Below are 23149 nucleotides of genomic sequence, written 5' to 3' on the forward strand. Positions count from 1 at the left end.
CTGGCGACTTCCGTTCACCAAGCCAAATGCCCTCTCCACTTGTCTGCCTGGCTCTCAGGCCTGGGGAGCTGATTCCCAGGGATGACTTGAGCAGGTACTCTGCTCTGGCTCCCTGCTGGGGGAGTGAGGATTTATTCCCCAGATCCCACCTTTCCAGGTTGCTGTCACCTCAGTTGCTGTCAGGCAACCAGCTAATAACTACTCTTTCCCCTGCCCCTCAGGCCTAAGGATGCCACCCCATCTCCACTCCATCTCCACTGTCCTTAGCCCCAGGACCTTGCACGAGCTCTTTCTGCTCTTCCTAAGTCCTGCCCCCAAGCCTTTGTAAACAGTCCCTTTATTAAACTCTCCTCGAATCAACCAATTTAAGTATCATCTATTTTCTCCTGATATATTCATATTTATAATATATGTTATATATAATATACATATTAACGCTATATGATATGTTGTCTTATCATATCCTATTTATAAACGTAGGACCACAGACCGTATGTAAGGGATAACAAAAGTCACAGCACAGTTTCTACTAAATATCTATGTGTTTGCTTCACAAAGAAAAAAAAAACTCTTGCTGCTTTGGCCTAGAGAAAGTATGTCATCCTAATATATTCAAAGAGAGATTTGTTTCTTAGTTAGGGTCAAATAAAGTTGTCTGGAAGGCTGTGAGTAGATTTTCACTTTAAGCTACAACTTCTGCTTTCCCAGAGGGTATAAATAGGGTGCAGGATATCCCCTTTCAAGGCTGAAAGAGAAGTTGGGGAGCCTGCGATGTGCTGGCTTCCTGCCCTGGGCACACCCTGTGCCCTCACCTGGCCCAAGATGTGGAGAGAGACCCACGGTTGCCAAGGCATCGGCGTTCCAAAGGGAAAGCCTCACGTCTTCAGCCCTGGGGCTGAAAGCAGGGTGGGCAACACCAAAACCTCGTTTGGACACAGTGCTACGTACGGAGAACTCTGCAGCCACTTTCTCTCTCTGGGGTCCTGATAGTCTCAGCTCAGTGGGATTTTAAAGTTTCTGATGGAGCACAAGTCACCTCTGACTTGGGGCAGTTCCTAATAAGGACACATAGGACACAAAACTTTGTATGTCATGGAGCCTCTGAAGGTTGCTCAGTTCACTTGTGGGGAGCAGGGAGTTATATTCAGAAAGACATGATTTGTGACTCCCATCTCTGCCATTTCCTATGTGACAAGGTAGCTGGTTAATCTGAGCCTCAAATCTAGGACAATGGGGATAAGAATGTCCCTGCTGTAGCCCAGGGTGGTTGTGGAGATTAAAAGAGGTGATTCAGGAAAGGGTGTCGCACAGTGCCTGTCACGCAGGACGTCCTATGAAATATGGCTATCGTTATCATATATTTAAACTAAGGCTCAGACTGGGGAAGGGACCCGGCCGGGGCTGCACAGAAGGGGTGTCCGGGCTGGGCCTGGGCCTGACTGCCTGGACCCCAGCACGGCGTTCCCGCGCCTGCACCTCGGTGGTGCGTTCCCATCATGCCCCGCACCCAGCAATACTCACTAAAGAGCCTTGCAGACGCTGAGGCAAGGCAGCAGCTGCTCCACACCGATGTCACCCACAGAGTTATGGTCCAGCTGCAAGGCCACAGGCCACCGGAGGTGCCGTAGCACGAAGGCCAGGGCAGCACACTCGGCAGGGCCCACACTGCAAAATGTCAGCTTGAGATGCCCCACGTTCAGCCTGCGCACAGCCTCCCGTGCCAGCCGCTCTTCCTGCATCTCATACAGGCTCCGGATGAGCCAGACGAACCCCGGCATGGCGTGCATGCTCTTGGCCTCACCCGGCACGGCCGGGGGGATGGAGTGGAAGTGCTTGTGGAGGCTGTGGGCTAGACACCTCCGGGCACAGTCCCGGCGCCGGAGCAGGGCCTTCTCAGACGCCTGGCACTCGGCCAGCAGGCTCCGGTGCTCCTGGGACAACAGCCCTGCCAGGAAGGCCGCTGTGATCTGGAGGTTGTGCGGCTCAGCCTCCTGCAGCAAAACTGCCACGCTGTCCTCCTTGCACCGCGAGCCTGGCACACACAGTGCGGGCAGCAGCCTTGCCAGCAGTGACCTCTCTGGCTGGTGACAGTTGAAGAGGTATCTGAGTGAGGACGGTGGCATGTCAGCACTGAGCGCGAGATAGAGTGCGGCAAAAAAGCACTGGAAAGTGATGTGCAGGAATTCCAGGGGCGCCGTGCTCTCGGACGCAGCCCTTTGGGCACGTACCAGGAAGCCAAGGGAAATGTCCTCGCTGTCGATGTGTGCTGCCTGGAGCTGCTTGGCTGAGAACACATAGCAACACATGCCCAGGCCCCAGAGAGCCAGTCTGCCGAGGTGCAGGAGTGTGGGGAGCCTGCCTCGAAGCAGGCCGGCTCCCAGATGGTGAGGGGCTGAGTCTGGTGGTGACGTGTGCAGCAGAAAATGCTGCAGGATCAACAGGTACATATCTGTGGTGGTCGTGGGGGACCCGCCACCCTGCAGCAACAGTTCCTGGTGGCATTTGGACACCATCCACGAGAAGACGGGAAGGTGGCACAAACCATGCAGGGCTGAGGTCGCTTTGAGTAGGCTGATGAGGCGGTCGGCCACCCCTGGGTCGCGATGGCGCTTCCTCAGGTACAGTTCAATGCCATCTTCCGAGAAGCCCTTGAGCGTGAGCTCTATGCGCACGTACTTCCGGAGGCACGCCGACACTGCGTCCGGACGGCTGGTCAACACCTTGCGGGCATTCTTTAGCAGGTTGCCCTGGAGAAGGTTGAAGAGCAGATTCTGGACCGACGTGGGGTGGGTCGGAGAGCAGTGACGCTCACGATCCGTGAACCTGAACTTGAACTCATCAAAGCCATCGAAGGTTAAGAGGACGCGGTCGGGGTGCTCAAGGAGGAACTGGAAGATGTCCTGTTGGCCAAGGTCAGGCCAACAGCAGTGCTCAAAGAGCAGCGCCTGCATGGACAGAGGTTTTGCCACACACTGCAGCTGCCGGCAGCTGAATGGGAAGACGAAGAGAAAATCTTGGAAGTCCCGCCCCGCAGCCCACAGCAGGTGCAGCTGCTGCAGGAGCGTGCTCTTGCCGCTGCCCGCCTCGCCCACCACCAGCACGGTGTCTGCATCTTTGTTGAGGCTGTGGGAGCTGAAGAGCCCCTCCAGGCCCAGGGTGGCAGGGCAATTCTGTGGGGGTCCAGCCATGCCCACCTCCGTCCGGATCTCCAGAACATTCTCCGTGTATATTTCCTCTAGGCAAAGACTCTCAGCCCCATCATAGCTGCTCAGGAAGCGTGACTGAGCAGAGACCGTGGTCCTCAGCTTGGACATGTACTTTTTACACGCGGCATCTAGAAGACAGAGGAAGAGACCAGTGAACTGGAATGGGGGGAATATGGGACCTGAGCAGAGAGAAGGCTGCACGAGGCAATGTGATGTTATGGGTGGGAGAGAATGGACAGCAGACTCTGTACTCACAGGCTGTGGGCTTTGCGATGGTCACATAACCTCGCTAAACCTCAATTTCCTGCCCTGTGAAGTGGGAGAGCTGGTGGTCCCTACCATCCGGGGTTTTTGCATGGTCCAATTAAGATAATGCATGTCAAGTGCTTCATCAGCGTCCAACACAAAATAAGTGCTCAAAAGACGTTAGCGCGTGCCATGACTATCACTGCCATCGGGAAGGGCTGCAGATTAGAAGGAGCATTGGCTGGCTCAGAAGACCTGCACCCTGATCCCTGTCCCCTATCCTGACTAGGCGGCATTAGGTCCGTCCCTTCACCATTCAGACTCAGGTGCATCTTTCTGAAGGAAAACAGAAGGTACAAGGATATAAGCACCCAGTTTCTGAAGTCAGGCATACCTGGGTCCACCATTAGCTTGGGCAAGCCACATACCACTTACAGTAGTCTTATCTGCAAAATTGGGGGCAATCCACATTTTGAAAAATTGTTTCAGGAGGAAAGGAGACAAAATCGAGTTTAAAAGAATGTCTGATACATGGTCAACTTTCAAAAACCAGTGTTTGTTATCACTGCTATTAATGGGTGTGATGGGCAGAACAATGCCCCCCAACGATGTCCAGGTCCTAGTTGTCAGACTCGTGGCACATGTTGTCTTACTTGCGAAAGGGATGAGGCAGATGTGACGGGGCGATCATCCTGGATTATCTGGGGGGCCCAGTCCTGGATGGCCGCAGGGTCAGTGGGAAGTCTGGGTCTAGCACTGGGACGCGGTTTCCTGATGTATCCACTTCCGCAGGCTCTTCACGCCACGCCCTGCTGTCCCCAGTGTAGCATATGTCCACAGGACTGCTGCATTCCTTTATAATATCAACCTGAGCAAATCACTTCTTCTGTCAGGTTAGTTCCCCTTTCAGGAAACGGGGAAGTAGTGGTCTATAGTCCAGGGTGGTGGGACCTCAGAGCACGATTCACCCCATCACGGCCTCACTGCCCCCAACCAAGCTCTGATGCAGCTGTTCTCAACCCAAAGGCCAACAAGTAAGTTTCACAGAGAGCTCTGAGCACTTCGAAGCTATATTTAGTCATATGAAGGAGATGCCCTGTGTCTGTGTTTCCTCTTCTGTTCCCAGAACTAGTTATCATTGCTCTTACTGCCCTCTGGATATGCCAGGAGCACTGAACAGAGACCACAAGATATATTTGCTCCTAATACCTGATTTCCAATGCAGGTTTTCCAGCCATCACCAATGATATCAAAATTCTCCAGGAAAAATAAAATGATCTCTCATTTTAAAAAGAAACAAACACATACATGTCAGTCATCACCTTTAGGATCGTCACCTTGGGGAACCATGACCATAGCGTGGTGTGACAATACATGTCGGCCAGCTTGCTTAATGATATCAACAGCAAACATTACCCAAGGGCTAAGCAGGCACTGGCCCGGTGCTGTATGTCCCTTGATGTGCACTAATGTCTGTGCTCTGTTCTCAGCTGAGAGGGGACACACCCAGGTGCCAAGCACGGGCTTTCAGCCATCCCTCCCACGGGCATGCTTGCCACCCAGAAGGCGGGGCCCTGGGTGACAAATCCATCTGCCAGCCCCACGCACAGTTCAGGGGCACTCGGTGCCAATGAGCTTTCCCTGTGGTGATGTGGGAACAAGACTCAAAGAGTGCCAGGCTTGCGTCCTGTCTTACAACTGATGATCTCTTCCCCCCCAAAAATGGGCAAGTGAGGGTGGAGACAGTCTAAAACCAGACCTACTCTCCTTTACCTCCTCCCTTGCCCTCCTGCCCCAGTTTTCACATTGGTAAAGCAGAGAAAACCACACCTGCTTCTCCGGGAACAGAGATTGTTAAGTAAAGCACATGGCAGGATGCCTGGAATGTTTGTTCAAGCTGTGCTATCTAAGCCTCTCCTGTGCCTGAGTTGGGTTGGTGGCTGTGTGCAGTGAGAGATACCATGTTATCTAAATCCATTTGGTTCTTGAGTTTCTGATAGTAAGTAGCTAAATGGCTGAGATCAAGAGATAGCTGCGCTTCGTAAGGGGTGTAAATGTCTAATCACTGTGCTGTACACCTGAAACTCATATAATATTGTCTGTCAACTGTAATTGAAAAATAAATTTAAAAAGAGATACCAGCCCTACCTCAAAGTATGTCCACATTTTTTCGGTACAGCTGAGTTTGGCTAGTAAAGGAACACCGACAGTCAGCGCCTCAATACCCGGCCACTCCAGCAATCATTCTGCAGTGCCAGGAGTAGTAAAAGCTAACCCTGAAATGCACATTCATCCTGTTAGTCTTCCCAACGGCCCAATGAGACAGTGGTGGCATTAGCCTTCAAATGAGGAAAGTGAGTCTTAGGCTTGCACAGCCAGTGAGTGGGATTCTAAAGGACGCGTCTCACTCTGAAGTTTGTGCTCTTAACCAAGAGTCTGCACAGCCTTCCCTTCCTTTTCTGATGAAATGAGAACACACACACACACACACACACACACACACACACACACACACACACATATACCTTCAAAAGGCAGGGCCTTCGGGACTGGTAATTCCTCAACATGTTGTAGAAGGAAGGGGGCCAACCCATTCGCCTTCACCATGGCAAGGTCAAGGAGCCTTCTGGCCTGTGGGGAAGGCAAAAGTCATTATTTTTTCAGAAAGGCTGATGGAGACATATGGTAAGGTTTCTACCAATTATTGCAATTTCATAGGCATCTCTCTTCCAGCATAATAAAAGGCCAGAAAAACAACAACAACAAAAGGCTGAGTTTAAAGAAGTCGGTACAGTATTGGGTGGTGAAATGAACACTCGAACACACACATCCAATCTGGTTCCCTCTTGAAACTTGCTAAAAGAGTGAATAACTTTAAAAAAAAATAAAAAAGAAAGAAAGAAAAGAAAAAAAGAACATAAATCTCAAACCTACAAGGACAGGAAAAACAATTTTGGAAATTGGAAATCATTTGGAGAGAGGTGATTTGATCAAGTCTTATGGCTTGAAATACCATCTCTGCACCTGACTCCCCCACGCTCATCTCCACGTTGAGCTGCTCCCCTGAAACTTGGATGTGCACATCTAACTGTCTACCTGCCATCTCTACTTAGATGTCTCATAAACACCTCCAGCTTCCACATATCCAAAACTAGACCCCTAATCTACTCACACGCGCCAAACCTACAGCTTTCCTCGGTTTAGCTAATGTCAAGTTCAACCTTCCAGTTGTTCAGCCCCGAAGTTTGGGAGTCACTCTTGACGCCTCTCTGCAATCCACCAGCAAAACCTGTGGGCTCCACCTTCAAAACGTATCATACAATGCAAGCCACAAATGCAAGACACGTGTAATTTTAAATCTTCTAACAGCCACATTTTTTTAAAGTAAAAAGAAAACAATAGATAAAATTAATTTTAATCATGTATTTTATTTAACCCAATATATCTAAAAGATTACCATTTCAACATGTAATCAAGCTCAAAAAATCAGTAAGGTATTTTGCATTCGTTTTTCACACTAAGCATTGGAAACCTAGCGTGTGTTGTGCATGGACTTGTCACGTTTCAAGTGCTCAATAGCCACCTGTGGTCGAGTGTTGCCCATAGTGGACACGGAGCGATAGAGCCCCCCCACTTCTCATCACCTCCTCTACTACCTTCCTGGTCCAAGCCAGCATCGTTGCTCACCTGGGAAATTATGAAGGCCAGCTAACTGGTCTCCCTGCTTCTATCCCCATCCCTACCGTCTATTCTCAACACCACAGTCAAGTGTAATTCTTTAAAAATAAAAATGCTTTATTAGTGTCTCATATTCAGACCACACCACTCCTGTTACAAATGTCCCAACAGTTCCCCTGTTTTTTCAGCATAAAAGCCCAGGTTCAGCTGTAACCAACAAGGCCCTAAACAGACAAAAGTCGTGTCTGTAATCATCTGGACCCCGGTTCCTTCTCTGGCCTCACCTCTTACTCTGCTTCACCTTTCTTATTCCACTCAATACACTGGCCTCAGGCTTTCTGAAAACAGTAAGCAGGCTCGCATCTCAGGGATTTTGCCCTGGCTGTCTCCCTGCCTGGAACGACCCTCCCCCAGGTATCCACATGACCAATTCCCTCACCTCCTGCAAGTCTTTGCTCAAATTACACTTTCTCAGTGACAACTCTCTGACCATACTCTTTAAAACTGCAATCACTTATCCTCTGCCCTCTGCAACTCTCAACCCCCAGACCCACTCTACCTATTTTCTACAGTTTATACCACCTTCCAACATACTCTGTCATTTGTTTCCTTTTACTTAGTGTCTATCTCCCCTCACTGGAATTTAAGTATCTCCAAGACAAAGATTCATGTCCATTTTGTTCACTGATATATTTCCAACACCTAGAAGAGTGCTGGCATAGAGTAGGGACTCAAGGACTTGCCAAATGAATGAATAATGACAGACTTAGAAGAACCCAGAAACCCAAGTCCTAAGCAATGGGCAGGTTGAAAATCACACAATGTACATCTCAGAATTTGTAAAGGTCTCTGGAACCAGGAACCTCTGGAATCAAAGGAAATGATTAAATTAAGCAGGGCTGATACGAAGTGGTTTATAAACAGATCTCTGGTTCCCCTTACCCACTCCAACCCACCAGCAACTGTCCCTGCCCTACCACAGCTAAGTGTGAAGATTTATATTCTGGAAAGGCTAAAACAGGGTTTCTGGACTATGATGGAGGTGGGTATCACACCCCAAACAAAAGGTTTAAGTGACCATGTGCAAAATAAGTGCAATGCTGAGACTTCTCCCCACCACTGTCGCCGCCCAGCCCTCTCACTCACAGGATCCCCACAACTCTGGCAGGCAGGTCTGTGAAGTCTACACTGGGAACTTGGCCAACCCAGGAGGAAAGTTCTGAAGATACAAACACTACCATTTCTCAAAATGATTACAGTGGAAATTGAGGTAGACAAGTTTCAACTGCATGCTTTGAGTAAAACTTTCCAGTGAGTTTTAAAGTACTCTATTTCAGTCATGAGCAGTCAATCAAGGGTTATCATATGCCCAAAGAAAGCACAGAGGCCAAATAAGTGGGGGAGGGGAAAGCAACTTGTAGGATAAAAAGATTATGCAGAGTGAACCACCCTCCCAAAAAAGCCACCCTGTCATTATGCTCTTTCAGTAAGAGAAGATATCATATCCATGAAACAAGAACAGGATGCTATAATAAGGAACATTGAAAAATACCTCTTGAAAATTAAAAGAATGATAACAAAAATGAAAAATTTAAGGTTTAAACATACAATTGAGCATATCAAACAGGAAGTAGAGCAAAAGGACACAGAGATGCAAAATAAACAAAAACAAAAAGTGGAAGAAAATCAGAGAAATGTCCAGGAGTTCTAAAATTGACATAGTAGTAGTTCCACAAACAAGAATACAGAGAATGGAAAGAAAGAAACTAATGAAGAAAAACTTCCAGAACATAAAGATGAGTTTCCAGATTCAAAGTGCCTCTTGGGTGCCAGCACAACGGAAGAACACTAATGCACATAATTGTGAAATTTCAGAATGTTAGGGACAAAAAAAAAAATTGTACAGGCTTTCAGAAGGAGTTATAAAATGGTTTTGGAGTTCTTCCAGCCATTCTTCTATGGAAGAGAGAAGATAAGGGAGTAACACTCAAAATTCTGAAGAAGGATGATGACCAACCCAACATTTTATACCTAGCCAGGCTAGCAACCAAATACAAGGGAACTTTTAGACATGTAAGAGCTTAGAAATTTAAACTGCCATACATTCATTCTAAAGAATTGACCAGAAGATTTATCTACCAAAATAGACAAACCAAGAAAAAGGAAGACATCCTGTTCATGACACAGGAGGACTATGAGGGGAAGTCTCAGGACGATGGCTCTGTACTACAAGTAGAGTGCCACCAGTCCAGATAGAGTAAAGCAATGTGACTCAAGGCTCAGACATGTTGAGGGCAGTTATTTTCTAGATGTCCATGTTCTAACCCTTATCTATATTTGCTGGTCTGTACCACAAGCTAGTATCATTCTTTCCCTCAACCCCTGTTGCCTGAGTCAACTGAGGATACTCATTTCACCCCACAGAGTGTTTAGCCCTATTCCTGGGAGCTAGAAGAGCCTCTGCCATGCTTACAACTAACCATACAGAACAGCCCACTTCCTCTGACCAAATTCCTGCTGGACATCCAGCTGCATGACTCACACCTGCCCTACCAGGACCCTCAGCTGTGTTGAATCCTATAGTTCCCAGGAGTCACTCATAGCCTTGCTCACTGCCTTCCCAGAAGGCAACCTTATAAACTCCCAGGCTTCCCTGCTCCTGGGAGCCTTCATCCAAAAAGGAAAGGCAATACTGCCCTTTCCTGACACAGCTATGTTTGTGTTTACTACTCCATTTTTATTTCTCAAAACAAAACAATACATTGTTTGGAGATTTCTTTCATAAGGTACGAAAACTATAAAGAAAAGCAAAGAAATGATTAATACAAAAGTCAGGCTCATGGTTACCACTAGTAGTTACAATTGAGGAAGGATACAGGTACTGGCAACATTCTATTTCTTCACTGGGGTGATGGGAACATACATGTTTATACCATAACATATTAAATTACTCACTTTTCTATAGGCATGGTACCTTTCCTAAGTTAAAAATGTTGTGAAGGAGCCAAGCTATTAGTCTGATACCCTGGCCCTACCAATTCAGCAGTTGTGTGAGTCAGATGGGCAGTTGGTGCTATAGCTGGTGTTCTAGCCTCGAGGGTGCTAATGACTGTTAGGCCCAGATGAGCATGTTTACTACATCAAGCCCCCACATTTCATGACAGAGAGAGAACACAATCTTTGGAAACAAACAGGCCTGAATTCAAATTCCAGCTGTACCACTTCCTAGATGGGAAATTTGGGCAATTTCTTCATTGTTAAGAAACAGTCTAACCAAACAACCCCCTTGGAAGGTAGCAGAGTGGCTCAAATGAGATAATAAATTAAAAGGGGCTGAGCACAGTGCCTGCACATAGTAGACACTCACTCAGCAGAGTAGCAATGGCTATTTTAGGGACTTAATTCTTTAACTTGCATTGCATTTCATTCCACAGTATTTTTCAGGCCCTAAACTGCAATCCATGACAACCACCTCTTTATAGGAAATTAATAAGGTCAGTTTATAAGAGTATACAAGGCAGTCCTGGATTGGGGGATATGTTAGTTGCACATACCACAAGTGCCACCCACACTGTCAATCAGAAACTCGGCCACTGAGGGAAGACCACCAAGTTAGAGAATCAAAGCCAGAGCTCAAAGATGGCTCAGAGAGAGCTGGATTCTAGAACTTTAAACTTCAGACAGCCCAGTCCCTTTGAAACCTGCTATAATCCTCATATCTCTTGTCTGCCATCCTTTCCACAAGTTGGTTCAGTTCAAGCCCTCAATGTGTTTGCTGTCTCCTAGAGCTTTCTTCAGACGGATTCTTAGCTCATTAAAATACAGCCTTTCTTCTTTCCTAAAATAACCATTTAAGGTTATAAGTTTCCCTCTATGTTCTGCTTTAGCTATATCCCATAAGTTTTTATAAATCTTATTCTCATGATTATTTGGTTCTGAATATTCTCTGATTTCCCTTGTGACTTCTTCTTTGACTCATGAGTTATCCTTCAGTTGATCCAAGTACACCCTCTATTCATGACCTGTCTCTTCTGGGCCCTTGGGTTCTCGGCTGCCTTCTCTAAACCCCTTAAGAGCATCCAGACCAGACCACACTGTTGAACACTCAGTCGAAGGTGACAAGACACAAGCCTGTAACTGCCTCTATGGGCTGATTCAACACCCAAACAGATCACAAAAGACCAAGGTAGGTACAATAATCTACCTGTTCTGTGTAATCCCCACCGGTCTAGGCTCAAGGAGATGGTGCTCAGTGTACAATTGTAGGTTTCACGTGCACTAATGAGAGGGGACCACATCATGTCTGCCCTGTAAGTACTTGATCACCTTGAGCCAGCTTTGAAACTGCCTTGACGACAGACTGGCTTATTCCACCAGGCTCAACCTAGGTTTACCTAAACGCACTTGGACACCAAGTACTTTTTTTTTTAAATAGACAAAATAAAAACTAGAAAGTCCCCCAATCCAGCCTATCCTAACACTGCGATACATTTCCAATTCATTCATTCAACAATTCATGTGTTTCGTCAGCAAATACTTGTTGAGTGCCTACTGTGTGCAAGGCATTCTGAGCACAATAAGCTTTAAGACAGAGCCTGGCACGTAGTGGGCATCTAAGTAGATTCTAGCTGAATAAATTAATGATGAATGAAAGAGTCAAGGCACTAGGCCCAACACTGGCCCTCTTATCAACTACTATGCGCTCACGCAAGCCACTTTTCTGGGCCTCACTTTCCCAATCTATACAATGGGATACATGAATCTATTCATGACTTCCATCTGCATCACAGGACGTGAGACTCACGGTTTGGGGGGGCGGGGAATAAAACAGAGAGTTTCAAACATGCGTTCTTGTGGAATGGCATTTTCAAAGGCACTTACATTCCTGCTCCGAGTGTGTATGATGCAATGCAATTTCCTATCAGAAATCCGAGGTGGGCATTTAAACTCTATTAGTGCACAGTGTGCTATGTCATTAAATGCAGATTTCATTTAATGAATATTTATGATCTGTTAAGCTGTTAATAGAAAGCAGACAGCAGTAAAAGTGTACAGTATAAAATACCATGATAGCAGAATTGATAGCAGCCAAAGGTAATACAAATGAGTGCTCCGTATGCGTCTGACACGGTTCTAAGTGTTACACAGATCAACTCATTGAATTCTCCCAAAAACCTGACCGGCTTTACAGATGCGGCAGGAGAGATTAAGGATGGAGAGTTTCCATGGAAAGGCCTGCAGTCACGCAGAGCAGGCCTGAGCCTGTGTCATTTTCGGGGAATCAGCCCTTGGCCACCAGGGAACATTTCCTCTCTTTAGAAGTGGTGTGATAACAAAATCCAGAGCAACTTTGACCCGCCTGGCTACTGTTTTGGGGGCATCCCATGGCTCATGTTTCCCCACAGAACCTACTTCATGAAGACAGCTTCGCCTTGGTGACTAAGCAGCACCCCTTTCCTGTGAACTCTGATTACCCAAGATGGAAGTGTCTTACCCGCTGGGATGACGTGAAGATGGGCCGCCTGATTTCATCACATTCATACAGGCTGATGAAACCCCGCTCCTTTGCCAGGTCCAGCACACCCTCCACGTGGCTGTAGAGTTTCCTGACAATGGCCGGCCGGTGACTCCGCAGGTCCTGGGCTGGGTGGGGTGAATGGGGGTCCCAGTGGTCACACAGCTTAGGGGACTGGCTGTCAGCCTGGGCCTCCTGCACAGCCGCGATGAGTTGTTTACAGCCCCAGGCACCCTTATTCCAGACAGTGTCCAGGAGACGCCTGGCCAAGTGGGAAAGGGGCTGGCCCAGGAGGCTGAGGCCTTCATAGTCCTCCCAGGAGAGAACTTCCCAGGACAGCAGCCAGTCCAGGATGCTCTCAAAGCCCTCCAGGGACCCCGAGACCAGCAGCTCCACCAGCTGGCTCCTCTGAGCCTGGAAAGCCTCCTGTGCACACATTTCACAACCTGGGGAGAGAGTGAGGTCAGTGCATGACTTCTCCAGAAGCAGGCAGGGATGAGGTGGGGGAGGTGGCAGTGGAGGGGGCCGGTCAGCTCCACCCCAAGTCCAAGCTGACCATGGTTCTGTCCTCAGACATTACCCAACCCAAGCTCCCCATGATACAGATGCACAAACTGAGGCCCAGAAAAGGCAAGAAACTGGCTCAGGGTCCCACGAAGAGTTTGAAGCAAGGAGTTAAATCAAGACCGCTGGTTCCCACATCTGTGCTTCATCCTTGGCTTAAGAAGTTTAAAAAGGTTTGAGCTAATATTAAGAACAATGTCTCCCAAGGGATCCGGGAATTCTCTTTGAGGCAGTGTGACAGGGCTCTTTCATGCTGGCTGGATTCAGGCCACAGCAGCAATCTCTTCAATGGCTAATGTTCATTAAGCACATCCAAAGTGCCAGGCACCATTCTAAGTGCTCTCCTGTGTGAATTCATTTACCCTCCCAATCACTCTGAAGTAGAGCCATAATAAGCCCCATTTTACAGATGGAAAAACTGAGGCATGGGGAGGCTAGGTGACCCGTACAAGGGTTCACAACTAGATAAGGTGGAGCTAGGATTTGAACCCAAGCAGTGCAACTCCAGAAGCATGCCTTTCATTCCCTTATATTTTGGGGCTTCTCACAGGGGCCCATGCCTGTGTGGGTAACCCTCTGTAAGCCCAAGGGGCAGACCCAGAACGTTGCTATAAAGAGGCGAAGCAAAAAGCATGGTGCAAAACTAAGTAGTTTCAAAGCTCATGGGCACACAGACCCCAGACAGCACCCCCACTGCCCCAGGCCCTCACCTCCCTCCTACCCCCTTACCACACATCACATGCTGTCACCTCTGGACTCAGCCCTTAGCCTCTGGATTCTGGTAAGTGAGGGGAACAGATCTCTCCGAGCTTCACGCTCTAGGAGGGTCCCCAAGCAACAGAGAGAATCTCTCAGCAGAGTCCCATCTGCAATTGTCACAGGGTCCTGGAGCATGGGCTGGTGTAGTGCCCAGAGAAAATGAAAGTGAAAGGGTGTGGGCATGGAAAAAGAAGAGGCATGCTTGCTTCCTTTTATAAAACAGGGGCATTCCCAGACAAAGGAGCAGACAGACGCCAAAGGGCTTGGGGATTTTGCACCTTTCCTATTAGTTGTTTATATGTCTCCCTCCCTTCTTGCCCAAGTTGAAGCCTGGGTCTTACTCATTCTGGCATCTCTAAGTCTGGCACAGGGCAGAGCCCTGGAGAGGCACGGTGGGAATGTTCATGAATCAAAAATTCACAGAGGGAGGGGAAGGGCTGGAACATTCTGTGTCTGTCCACATATAGCAGCCAAGACAAGGGAAAGGAGAAAACTCAAAATGCTGCCGACACAGGCTGGAGCCTTGTGCCGGCCCGAGGAGGAAACTGAGGCAGCGAGGTTGCCTGTGTGTCTGGCAGCTTGGAAGGGAGGGTATCCCTAGTACAGAGGCCACAGCAAACCAGGAGCTAAAACAGGTCTTTCTGGCCAAGCAGAAATCCTCCTTGTGACCACTTCCTGTGTCCACTTCCAAACAGGCGTGGAGAGGGCAGAGGTGGGGCGGAGGGAAGGGGAGAACAGCTAGGGGTAGGAAGCGCTCTGGGCTTGGCCCTGGAGGGGTTCTCAGCCTTGGAAAACACCAGCCTCCCAGCACCCATGCCCAGATCCTGGGGAAATGAACCTCCCACCCCTTCCACATGGAACAGCCCAGAAGTAGGGTCAGCACTTTCCTTCTGACCCAACACGTGGAAGGCACGTGGGCAGCCAGGAATGAATGAAGTTGAAAAGCTGAGACAGGACAACGCCTGCTCCTGTCACCCAGGCAATGCCTAAGGATGGACAGCTGCACTCCCCGTACATCCGGAGAGCCTGGGCTACCCTCTCCCTCATCAGAGCTTGTCAGGCATGGCAAGTCATCTTGGGAGGCCTGGAGCAGGAAAGGCAAGGCCAAGTGACACAGGACTGACAGGCCCAGATCTGCCAGGGGAAGCTCCGAAAGGATGAGCCGGAAGCCAGAGTCGGCCAACCAGCTGCCCAGAACTAGGTAACTCTTGGCAATACTGACACAAAGCCTCATGGGAGACCGCATGGGAACCTAAGACACACGCACCAAGGAGCTCATCCACCAGGACGAGCTTTGAGTAAGCAGGGCCCCTTCCTGAACACACTACACTGAATCTGGGGCAGCTGACGGATGCTCAGGCTTCAGGTGAAAGCTCAGCCTGCTGGGCCCATGCAGACAGAAGAGGGAGGGAGGCCCTGGGATCCCCGGCTTCTGAACGGCCTGGTTCTCCGCTGGGCCCAAGCTTCCCCTGGGGCACTGGATCCACCCCTCACGTCCTCCCCCACCCCCCACAGCCATCCTCTATTCTGGCCCCCTTCACCAAGCTTCTCTCTGAGAGAGTTTCCCACCAGCACGCAAACAGACTGTAACTTCATCCCAAAAGTAAAGCCTCCCTCCACACCACTTCCCTCTGGCTCCAATCCCATTTCTCTGCCCCTTCACAGCAGGACTCCTTGTCTGTTGTCTGTACTGCTGTCCCCAACGTCTCTCCTCCCAGCCCTTCCAATCCGGTCTTCCCTATTCCCAAATCGCTTTTATCACAGTTACCAGTGACCTCTGCATGGATTGATGGTCAGCCCTCAGCTCGCTTGCTCTGTCAAAGGCATCTGTCCTCATTGCCCCCCGTCTCCTTGAAGCACCTTCCTCCTTGCCTCCAGGACACCCCAACTGTCCAACTTTTCCTCCCAACTCCCTGGCTGCTCTTTCTGACTCCTTGGTTGGTTCCTAATGCTGGGAGCCCCGGAGCGCCCTGGTTGGACTTCTTTTCTCCATATCACTCTCTCCCTAAGTGGACTCACCAGCTCTTATAGCTTTAAATGCCAGGTATGTGGTGATGTCATTCAAAATTTTATTTCCAGCTCCAACCTCTCTACTAAACTTTTCCCAACTGTCCCCTGGACGTCTTCGCATGGATGCTAATGGGCATCTCCAGCTTAACAAGCATCAAACCAAACTCCAAATCTTCCGGTAAACAGCTCCTGTCTCAATCGATGGCAGCTCCAAACTTCCAGGGCCTCAGGCCAAACTCCACCCCACCACCCGTGTCACCCTTGACGCCCCTTTTCTCTTGCATCCCTAATCCTCTCCACCCTACTATCTTCAAAATATATCCCAAATCTGAAAATTTGACATTTTCACCACCTGTATGCCCTAGGTATAAGCTCCCACGGCCTCTCCCCAGAATGACAGCAGTGGTCCCCCTTCTGCTCTCTCCCCCTATAGCCTATTGTCCTGCCCACAGCCAGGTGAACCTGCTAACCCCTAAGTCAGAGCAGGTGACAGCTCTGCTCAAAGCCCTCCGGTGGCTCTCTCCGCCCTCCCAGCGGCCTCCTAGGCACATGCAATGAACCCCGCGCCCCCCTTACCTCTCTGTGCTCCTTCCCACTCGTCCCACACTGGTTCTTCACTCACCCTGCTCCAGCCACACTGTCCCCCTCCTTGTTCCTAGAATAAGACATATCTGCTCCTGCCTGTCATGCTTCTGCCTGAGGACCTTGGCACGTGCTCGTCCCTATGTGGATACACTGTCCTTTCCTCCAGATATTCCCAAAGCTCCACCCCCCACCTCCTTCAAGGCCTTGCTCAGTTGTCACCGTCTCAGAGAGGCCATGCCTGACTATGCTATATAAAATACACCTCATCCTCCTCACCTGCTTTACTTCTCACCACCTGATGTATCATGTATTCACTTATTTGACTGTTGTCTGACTCCTCTCCAGAATACGAACTCCATGAGGGCAGGGAGTTTTGCGGGATTTTTTTATTGCTCTAGCCCCGGTGTCTCACCCAGTGCATTGATAAAGAGTGTTTGAATAAATAAAAGAATGAATATACTTTGCATGGTTCCAGGAGGCAGAAGTGGAACCAAGGGATGGAATCTGCAAGCCACAGATTTCAGCTAGATGAAACAAGAGCTGCAGACCACTGAACAGCACTTCGTAAGTAATGAGTTCAACATCACTGAGCATACACAGCAGAGGGGTTCTGCACTGGGTGGGAGGTAGTGGGTGAGATGGGGTCCTTTCCAGCCTCAGATTGGCAAAGGGGACTTGAGTGACTGACAAACTTAGAGGCAGGAGAGCAGAGGTGATGGAAATGTCACTCTGGTCTTCACCAAGGGATCAGGGGATGGGTGACATGGCAGGTTATTCCCCTCTGTGGAATAAGGACCCTGTGGCCAGGGAATAACCCATGAGGCAACCAAGGCCATGACAGGGAGAAGACCAAGGGCTCAGGAAGAGGGTGAGAAACCAGAGCCAACACAGAGCCAGGGATCCAGCTGTGGGAGGCCCTCTCTGAGGGGACTGGGGGGGCTTTCTAGTGCTGGAAAGCAAGCAGGACCAGTTGGCTGGCCCCCAACATGAGGAGCAAAGGAGAGGGCCAATGGCACAGAGGGTGTGCCGCTGGGCAGACCTAGTATGGGCCTGTCTGGTAGGGATGGGGCTGAGCCACCCAAGGGGAGGAGGAGGGAGGATGGGGCTGAGCCATCCAAGAGTCACAGGCAGCAGGAAGGGTGAGAGGTCATCCAGACGCTTTCTCACTTGCACCCACCTATTCACAGGCATGGTAAGATGGGGAAACTGAGGCCCGGAGAGAGGAAGGGACTCATGGAGAGCAGGCCCCTCTGAGACCTGAAGCCTGGCCTCCTCATTCCCAGGTCAGCCCTGTGCCTCGGGGATTCTCATCCTGCTGGCTCTCCCTCCACACTCCCCACCACCTGAAAATCACTGCCTCTCTCCAGACCTCAAAGGCTCCTGGAGCCCAGAAATGCCCCCAAGCCTTCTCATCTTCTGTAGTCACAGCCCTCCAGGGGGCTCCCTAACTTCGAGATGCCCTCTTTCTGTCTACCTTCCATCTAGATCCCTGGACACACACACCCCCAAGGGGAAACAGAGGCAGCCTCTCCCTATGCCCACCGGCCAGGACAGCTCCGAAGCCAGGAGTCCCGGGGGTGGGACCCTCCTCGGCGCCTGCTGTCTCACAAGCTGGGCCCTGGAGCACTCACCTCGGAGCCACAGGCGTCCGGATTCCTCCGCACCGTCGGAGGCAAGACTCACGGCTAAGTTCTGGCCTAGGAGGCTCCAACGCAGGGATCTGTCCCCCCTGATCCCGCCCCGCTCTCGGCCCCGCCCACCTGCCCAGCCAGCCAAGTCCCTCCTGTCCTGCGATCCCTCCCGCGGCATCCGGGCGGCTAGGAGCTCTCCTTACACGGGAGCGAGAGCTGGCAGGGAAGAGGCGGGGCTGCCTGTAGGGCTGCACAGCCCTGGCTGTGTGACCCAGGCCAAGTGTATCCTCCTTTCTGGACCACCTTTCAAATGGAGGGAACCTGAGAGTCTCTCAGGACAAGTCTCCTCTCTCTCTCTCTCTCTCTCTCTCTCTCTCTCACACACACACACACACACACACACACACACACACACACACACAAGGCATCTTGTGAAATGAAAAGCTAGCAAAGCTCTCGGTGCCTGAATAACCCACACCCTTTGATGGGTCAGTAAGCCCAAAGTCATCTAAAGCCTGACTATTATGATGTCCCAGAGCAGTGCTTTTCCGGAACGTTATGGGTTACATGTCAGCTGAGAGCAGACAGGGCATTTAAAGTAATCCTTTTTTTCTTTTTCTTTTGATCGTTCTGTTTAAGTTGAGGTGAGTCGTCTCAGGTTAATACAAACAGGGCTCCAACGCGTCTCTAACACTGACTGCCTAGTACTGGGCTCTGAGTAATATCCAACAAGAATTTAAAAGCACTGTTTTGTTTCCATTCGATTAAATTTATTGTATGGTTTCTGAGCAAGTGACACCTTCCTTTGAAGGTATTAATATCAATGTTCCTTTTAAAACACTTGTATTTGGTAGTTTTTAAATGTGAAGTCAATTTAAAGAACTGACATTCACATAGTGCTTACTATGGACCAGGCTTTACATACATTGACTCAGTTAATCCAATCTCCGGGGTATTGACTGTCATTGTCCCCAATGTATAGATAAAGAAACCGAGGCACAGAAAAGTTAATCGGTGCCACGATTTGCCCCCGGGACACCTGGCAATACTCTAACCACCATCCCACACTGCCTCCAGGTAATTACCTACACAAGTGGTGCGCAGTGGGCTGGGGCTGGGAAATGCTGCGTTAGGAGGACTGCAACTACCCCAGGGAAATCATTCCACATGGGGTACAGATCTGTCTACCGTCATGCTCACCACCTCTTCTCTATAACAGTGAAAAGCTGGAAACCTTCTAACTGCACAATCACGGGTTACTTAAGACACCTGCCAGGGCCACTGGAAAACGTAACCGACTCATCTTCTCTCTCATACCTCACATCCAACCTGGGAGCAAGCTTTCCAGCTTGACCTTCAAAGTACATCTGGAACGCAGCCACTGCTTGCTAGATGCACCATGACTACCTGGGTCCCAATCACCACCATCTCTCACCTGGGTTCTGGCAAGAGCTCCTAGCCGTCCTCCAGGATTCCAGCAGCAGCCATAGTGAGTCTGCATAAAAAAGAAAAAAAAAGCGTCAAATTATGGGTCACTCCTCTGCTGAAACCCCTGCAATGACTCCCACCTCAGAGCCAAAGCCAAGGAAGATCCTTACAATTGCTGTTTGCACACAGGACCCTCTCGGGGCCCGTCCTCACTCTCTCCGTGGTGCACTGTCTGCTCGAGCCCACTGGCCTCCTGGCTGCTCCTGGTGTAGGGCAGACCTGCCACCACCTCTGGGCCTTTGCATCTGCTGTTCCCTCTGTCTGGAATGCTCTTCCTCTAGACACCTCCATGGCTCCCTCCTTCCCTCCTTTCAGGTCTTTGCTGAAATGTGACTTTCTCAAGGAGGCCTTCCCTGACCATTCCCTGTCTAATTGCAACCCCCTCCCCTGCACCCCTCTCTCTGCTTAATTATTTTTCTCCATAACACTTATCTGCACACAACATACTATATATTTATTTATTTATTGTCTTTGGTGTCAGTCTCTCACCCAAAAGAACATGATATCTTTTCAAGTTAGTGTTTTCGTTTTCTTTAGATAAATACCTAGAAGTGGAATTGCTGGATCATATGGTAGAAGAACCTTTGAGACTTTTAAAAGGCTTGTGTGTGGACTCCCAATGGTAGAAAAATAAGATGGACTTGGCTGGATTTTGTGTCTCCTACAAACACCTCACCGGTTTGGGTTTTCTTTGCACCGTTGTGGAGGCACACCTGTGAGTGATTAATTCTTGTCAAACTGACCAAAAATAGTGTGTTGGTTTTGGAGTCCTAAGCCCGTCCGACGCCCGGAGCAGTGGTGAGTGGTAGTTTATGGGGTTTGGTTACTTGCCCAATGGTGTGAGGGAGATCCTTAGTTTGATCTCATGTTACAGTTAGGGAAATTGAAATTCAGAGAGGGGTGGTGGCCTGTCTAGGACACACAGTGAGTCAAGGCTGAGCTGGAGCCACAGCCCCCATCACCACTCTCTGCATGCCCCACTGACTCACTCACTCATTCATCCATTCATTCATTCACACAGCAATTAATGAGCACCCACCATACGGTGGCAGCTGGTGCAGTAGGTGCTGGGGGCAGAGTCCTGACACAGACAAAGTCTCTGCCATCATGGTTTTGAGAACTGCAATAAACAAGTAAACAAACACAACAAGGATAGGACTTGACAGAAGGGGTTGAGGAAGGCCATTCAAGAGTCAGACAGGATGAGAAAAGTCAGCTGTGGAAGGAACCATGGGAAGGGCATTGCTGGCGGAAGGAACTGCGAGGGCAAAGCCTGTGAGGCACGTCTAAGGACAGAAAGCAGCCTGGATGGCTGCTGTGCATAAGTGATGCTGGAAGGGGTGCCAAACAAGGTAGGAGGGGAGCCAGCAGCAGACCAGGGAGCCTCAGGTGGGGCTCTGACTTTGCTCCAAATGCAGTGAGATGCCACCGCAGGGTCCAGGCCATTTGAATTCCAGAAGAGTTTGAATTCTAGAAGAGACACCGACACTCCGAGATGCCAGCATTTCCTTTCCTGTCTCCCCAGGACCCCTTGGTGGCCCCTCTTCACCATCTACAGTGGTTCCAGTACTACAGTGGGGGGCTGCCCACTCCTATGTCCCCTCCACAATGACAGTGAGGCCTTGCCTGTCCTACTAGAGCTCTGTGCTAAGGAGAAAAGCCAGCACTGGGCAGGTGCGTAAACATGGCGTCTTCCAGTAACTCTGCTCCAGCTAGGTTCTTCCTTCACAGGCCAGACACCCGTGTGTGTCCGGGGCTTTCCAAAGAGCGTCCCTTGCCCCCAGAACACGAAGCAGTGGCTTCCACACGCTCTCCCTGATGGTGGCTGGTGGCTGGGTCAGAAGTTCTGAGGGCTGACAAAAAGGGCTCTGTGTCTGCCCCTGGCATCTTGAAGATTCCAGGCCCAGGAAGATAGTGAGGGAGAAAATTGGAAAGCTGCAGGGTGGGCCCCAAAGAAAGGAGGGGAGACAGAGTTCCAGCCTCTCTCCACACAGAGCCCATGTCCCCTCACTACACCAGGCCACCTGCAGGGCAGTACAGCCACAGAAGAATGAGATAAGGCCCCTGAACTCAAGGGGCTCACCGGCTAGCAGGCCAGCAGCATGCTTCAGGGCCACCCCGTTGAGCTAAACAGACCCTGACATGTGTGGATATTCTGTCTGTAGCAGTGACGACACACTGCACAGCAGCAGACGGCCATTCCAATAAACAAAGCCAGGAGGTAAACATGGGGGGGATAAAGCTTTGCACCCCTACCTCACACCATATACAACGGTCTACTTGCAGTGCATGATAGCCCCGGATGAGACAAGCAAACTGAAAGGTTTTTAATTAATCAGAATTGCCAGCACTTGTACAGTGCTTACTGTCTGCCAGCATCGCTCCAAGCACTCTGCCCATCTTACCTCATCTTAAGCCTCACCATGGCCTGTGTGAAGTTGCAGAAGTAACGATAAAAAAACAATCAAGGAGAAATCCCCAGGACCTGGAGGTGTGACACTGGCTGTGAAGGACAACATTGACATGGTTGCACACTTTGAAGCTGGCAGCTTCTATTCATCAAAATACTCCATTAAGAAAGAGAGGTACAGCGAGGAGACTGAGAGGTACATATACCCCAATGAATACATAAAGAACACCGACAGACCGTTAAGAAAATAACCCAGTCAAATAAGGAGCACTGGACTTGAACAGACACCTCACCAATGAGGATATAAAGATGGCAACAAGCCCATGAAAAGACACTCAGCATCACTAGTCGTGAGGGAAATGCAACTGAAAACCATGACGAGATATCACTGCACACCCATTAAAATGGCTCAGATAAAAGATACTGGCCACGTCAAGTGTCAGCATCTAGGACTCAGGCACTGCCAGTGGGGATGCAAAGTGACACAGCCACTCAGGAAAACGGTTTGCCACAATCTAGTACAGGGGCGGTGATTCGGACTCATTTTCACCTCAAATAAACCTGTGTACTTGTGTACACGTGTAAGAGAGCGCCCAGCAGCATTGATCATGATGGCCCAAACCGGAAATAACCCAAATGGGCACCAACAGATGAAAAAAAGAGAAATAGTATAAATAATGATGTATTCAAATAATGGAGGCATACAACAATAAAAATGAAAAAACTCCAGCTACACACAAAAAAAATAGATGACTCTTATTCATATAAATGTTGAATGAAAACAACAAGATCCCAAAGCATAAGAAAACCGTGTGTGTGCTTCAGCTCGTAGAAAATACAAAAATGAGTAAAATGAAACTCCATTGTTTTGGGGACTATTCATAGGCGGTAAAATTATGAAGAAAAGCAAGGAAGTGACCCCTTCAGAAGCAGGACTGTGGTCACTTCTAATGGGGAGAGTGGGACCAGCTGGAAGAGACATGGTGGACTTCTGAGGTTCTACTGTTTATCTGTGCCCACCTCCTGCCCCCAAAGCCACGACACTGGTGGCCATGAA

General features: G+C 49.5%; 1 protein-coding gene across 17 annotated transcripts in view; it reads right to left on the reverse strand.

Moving 5' to 3' along the window:
• The window catches only part of NOD2 (nucleotide binding oligomerization domain containing 2), a 42926-nt gene that overhangs the window by 14386 nt on the left and 5391 nt on the right, over positions 1-23149 (reverse strand). For 5 of the 17 annotated variants that reach the window (XR_012490199.1, XR_012490198.1, XM_074314898.1 and 2 more), the window contains exons 1-5: positions 19630-19689; positions 13959-14106; positions 12625-13091; positions 5978-6083; positions 1522-3334 (exon numbers count right to left, since the gene is read on the reverse strand). Coding sequence is in view for 15 of the 17 variants with exons in the window: in XM_074314898.1 (XP_074170999.1) it covers positions 1522-3334; positions 5978-6083; positions 12625-13091; positions 13959-14103 (2531 nt within the window). In the remaining 2 variants the exon portion in view is untranslated. The other 12 variants (XM_074314906.1, XM_074314902.1, XM_074314901.1 and 9 more) reach the window with 12 other exon arrangements.

The sequence above is a fragment of the Rhinolophus sinicus genome, linkage group LG11 (genome assembly GCF_036562045.2).
Source record: "Rhinolophus sinicus isolate RSC01 linkage group LG11, ASM3656204v1, whole genome shotgun sequence".
NCBI lineage: Eukaryota > Metazoa > Chordata > Mammalia > Chiroptera > Rhinolophidae > Rhinolophus > Rhinolophus sinicus.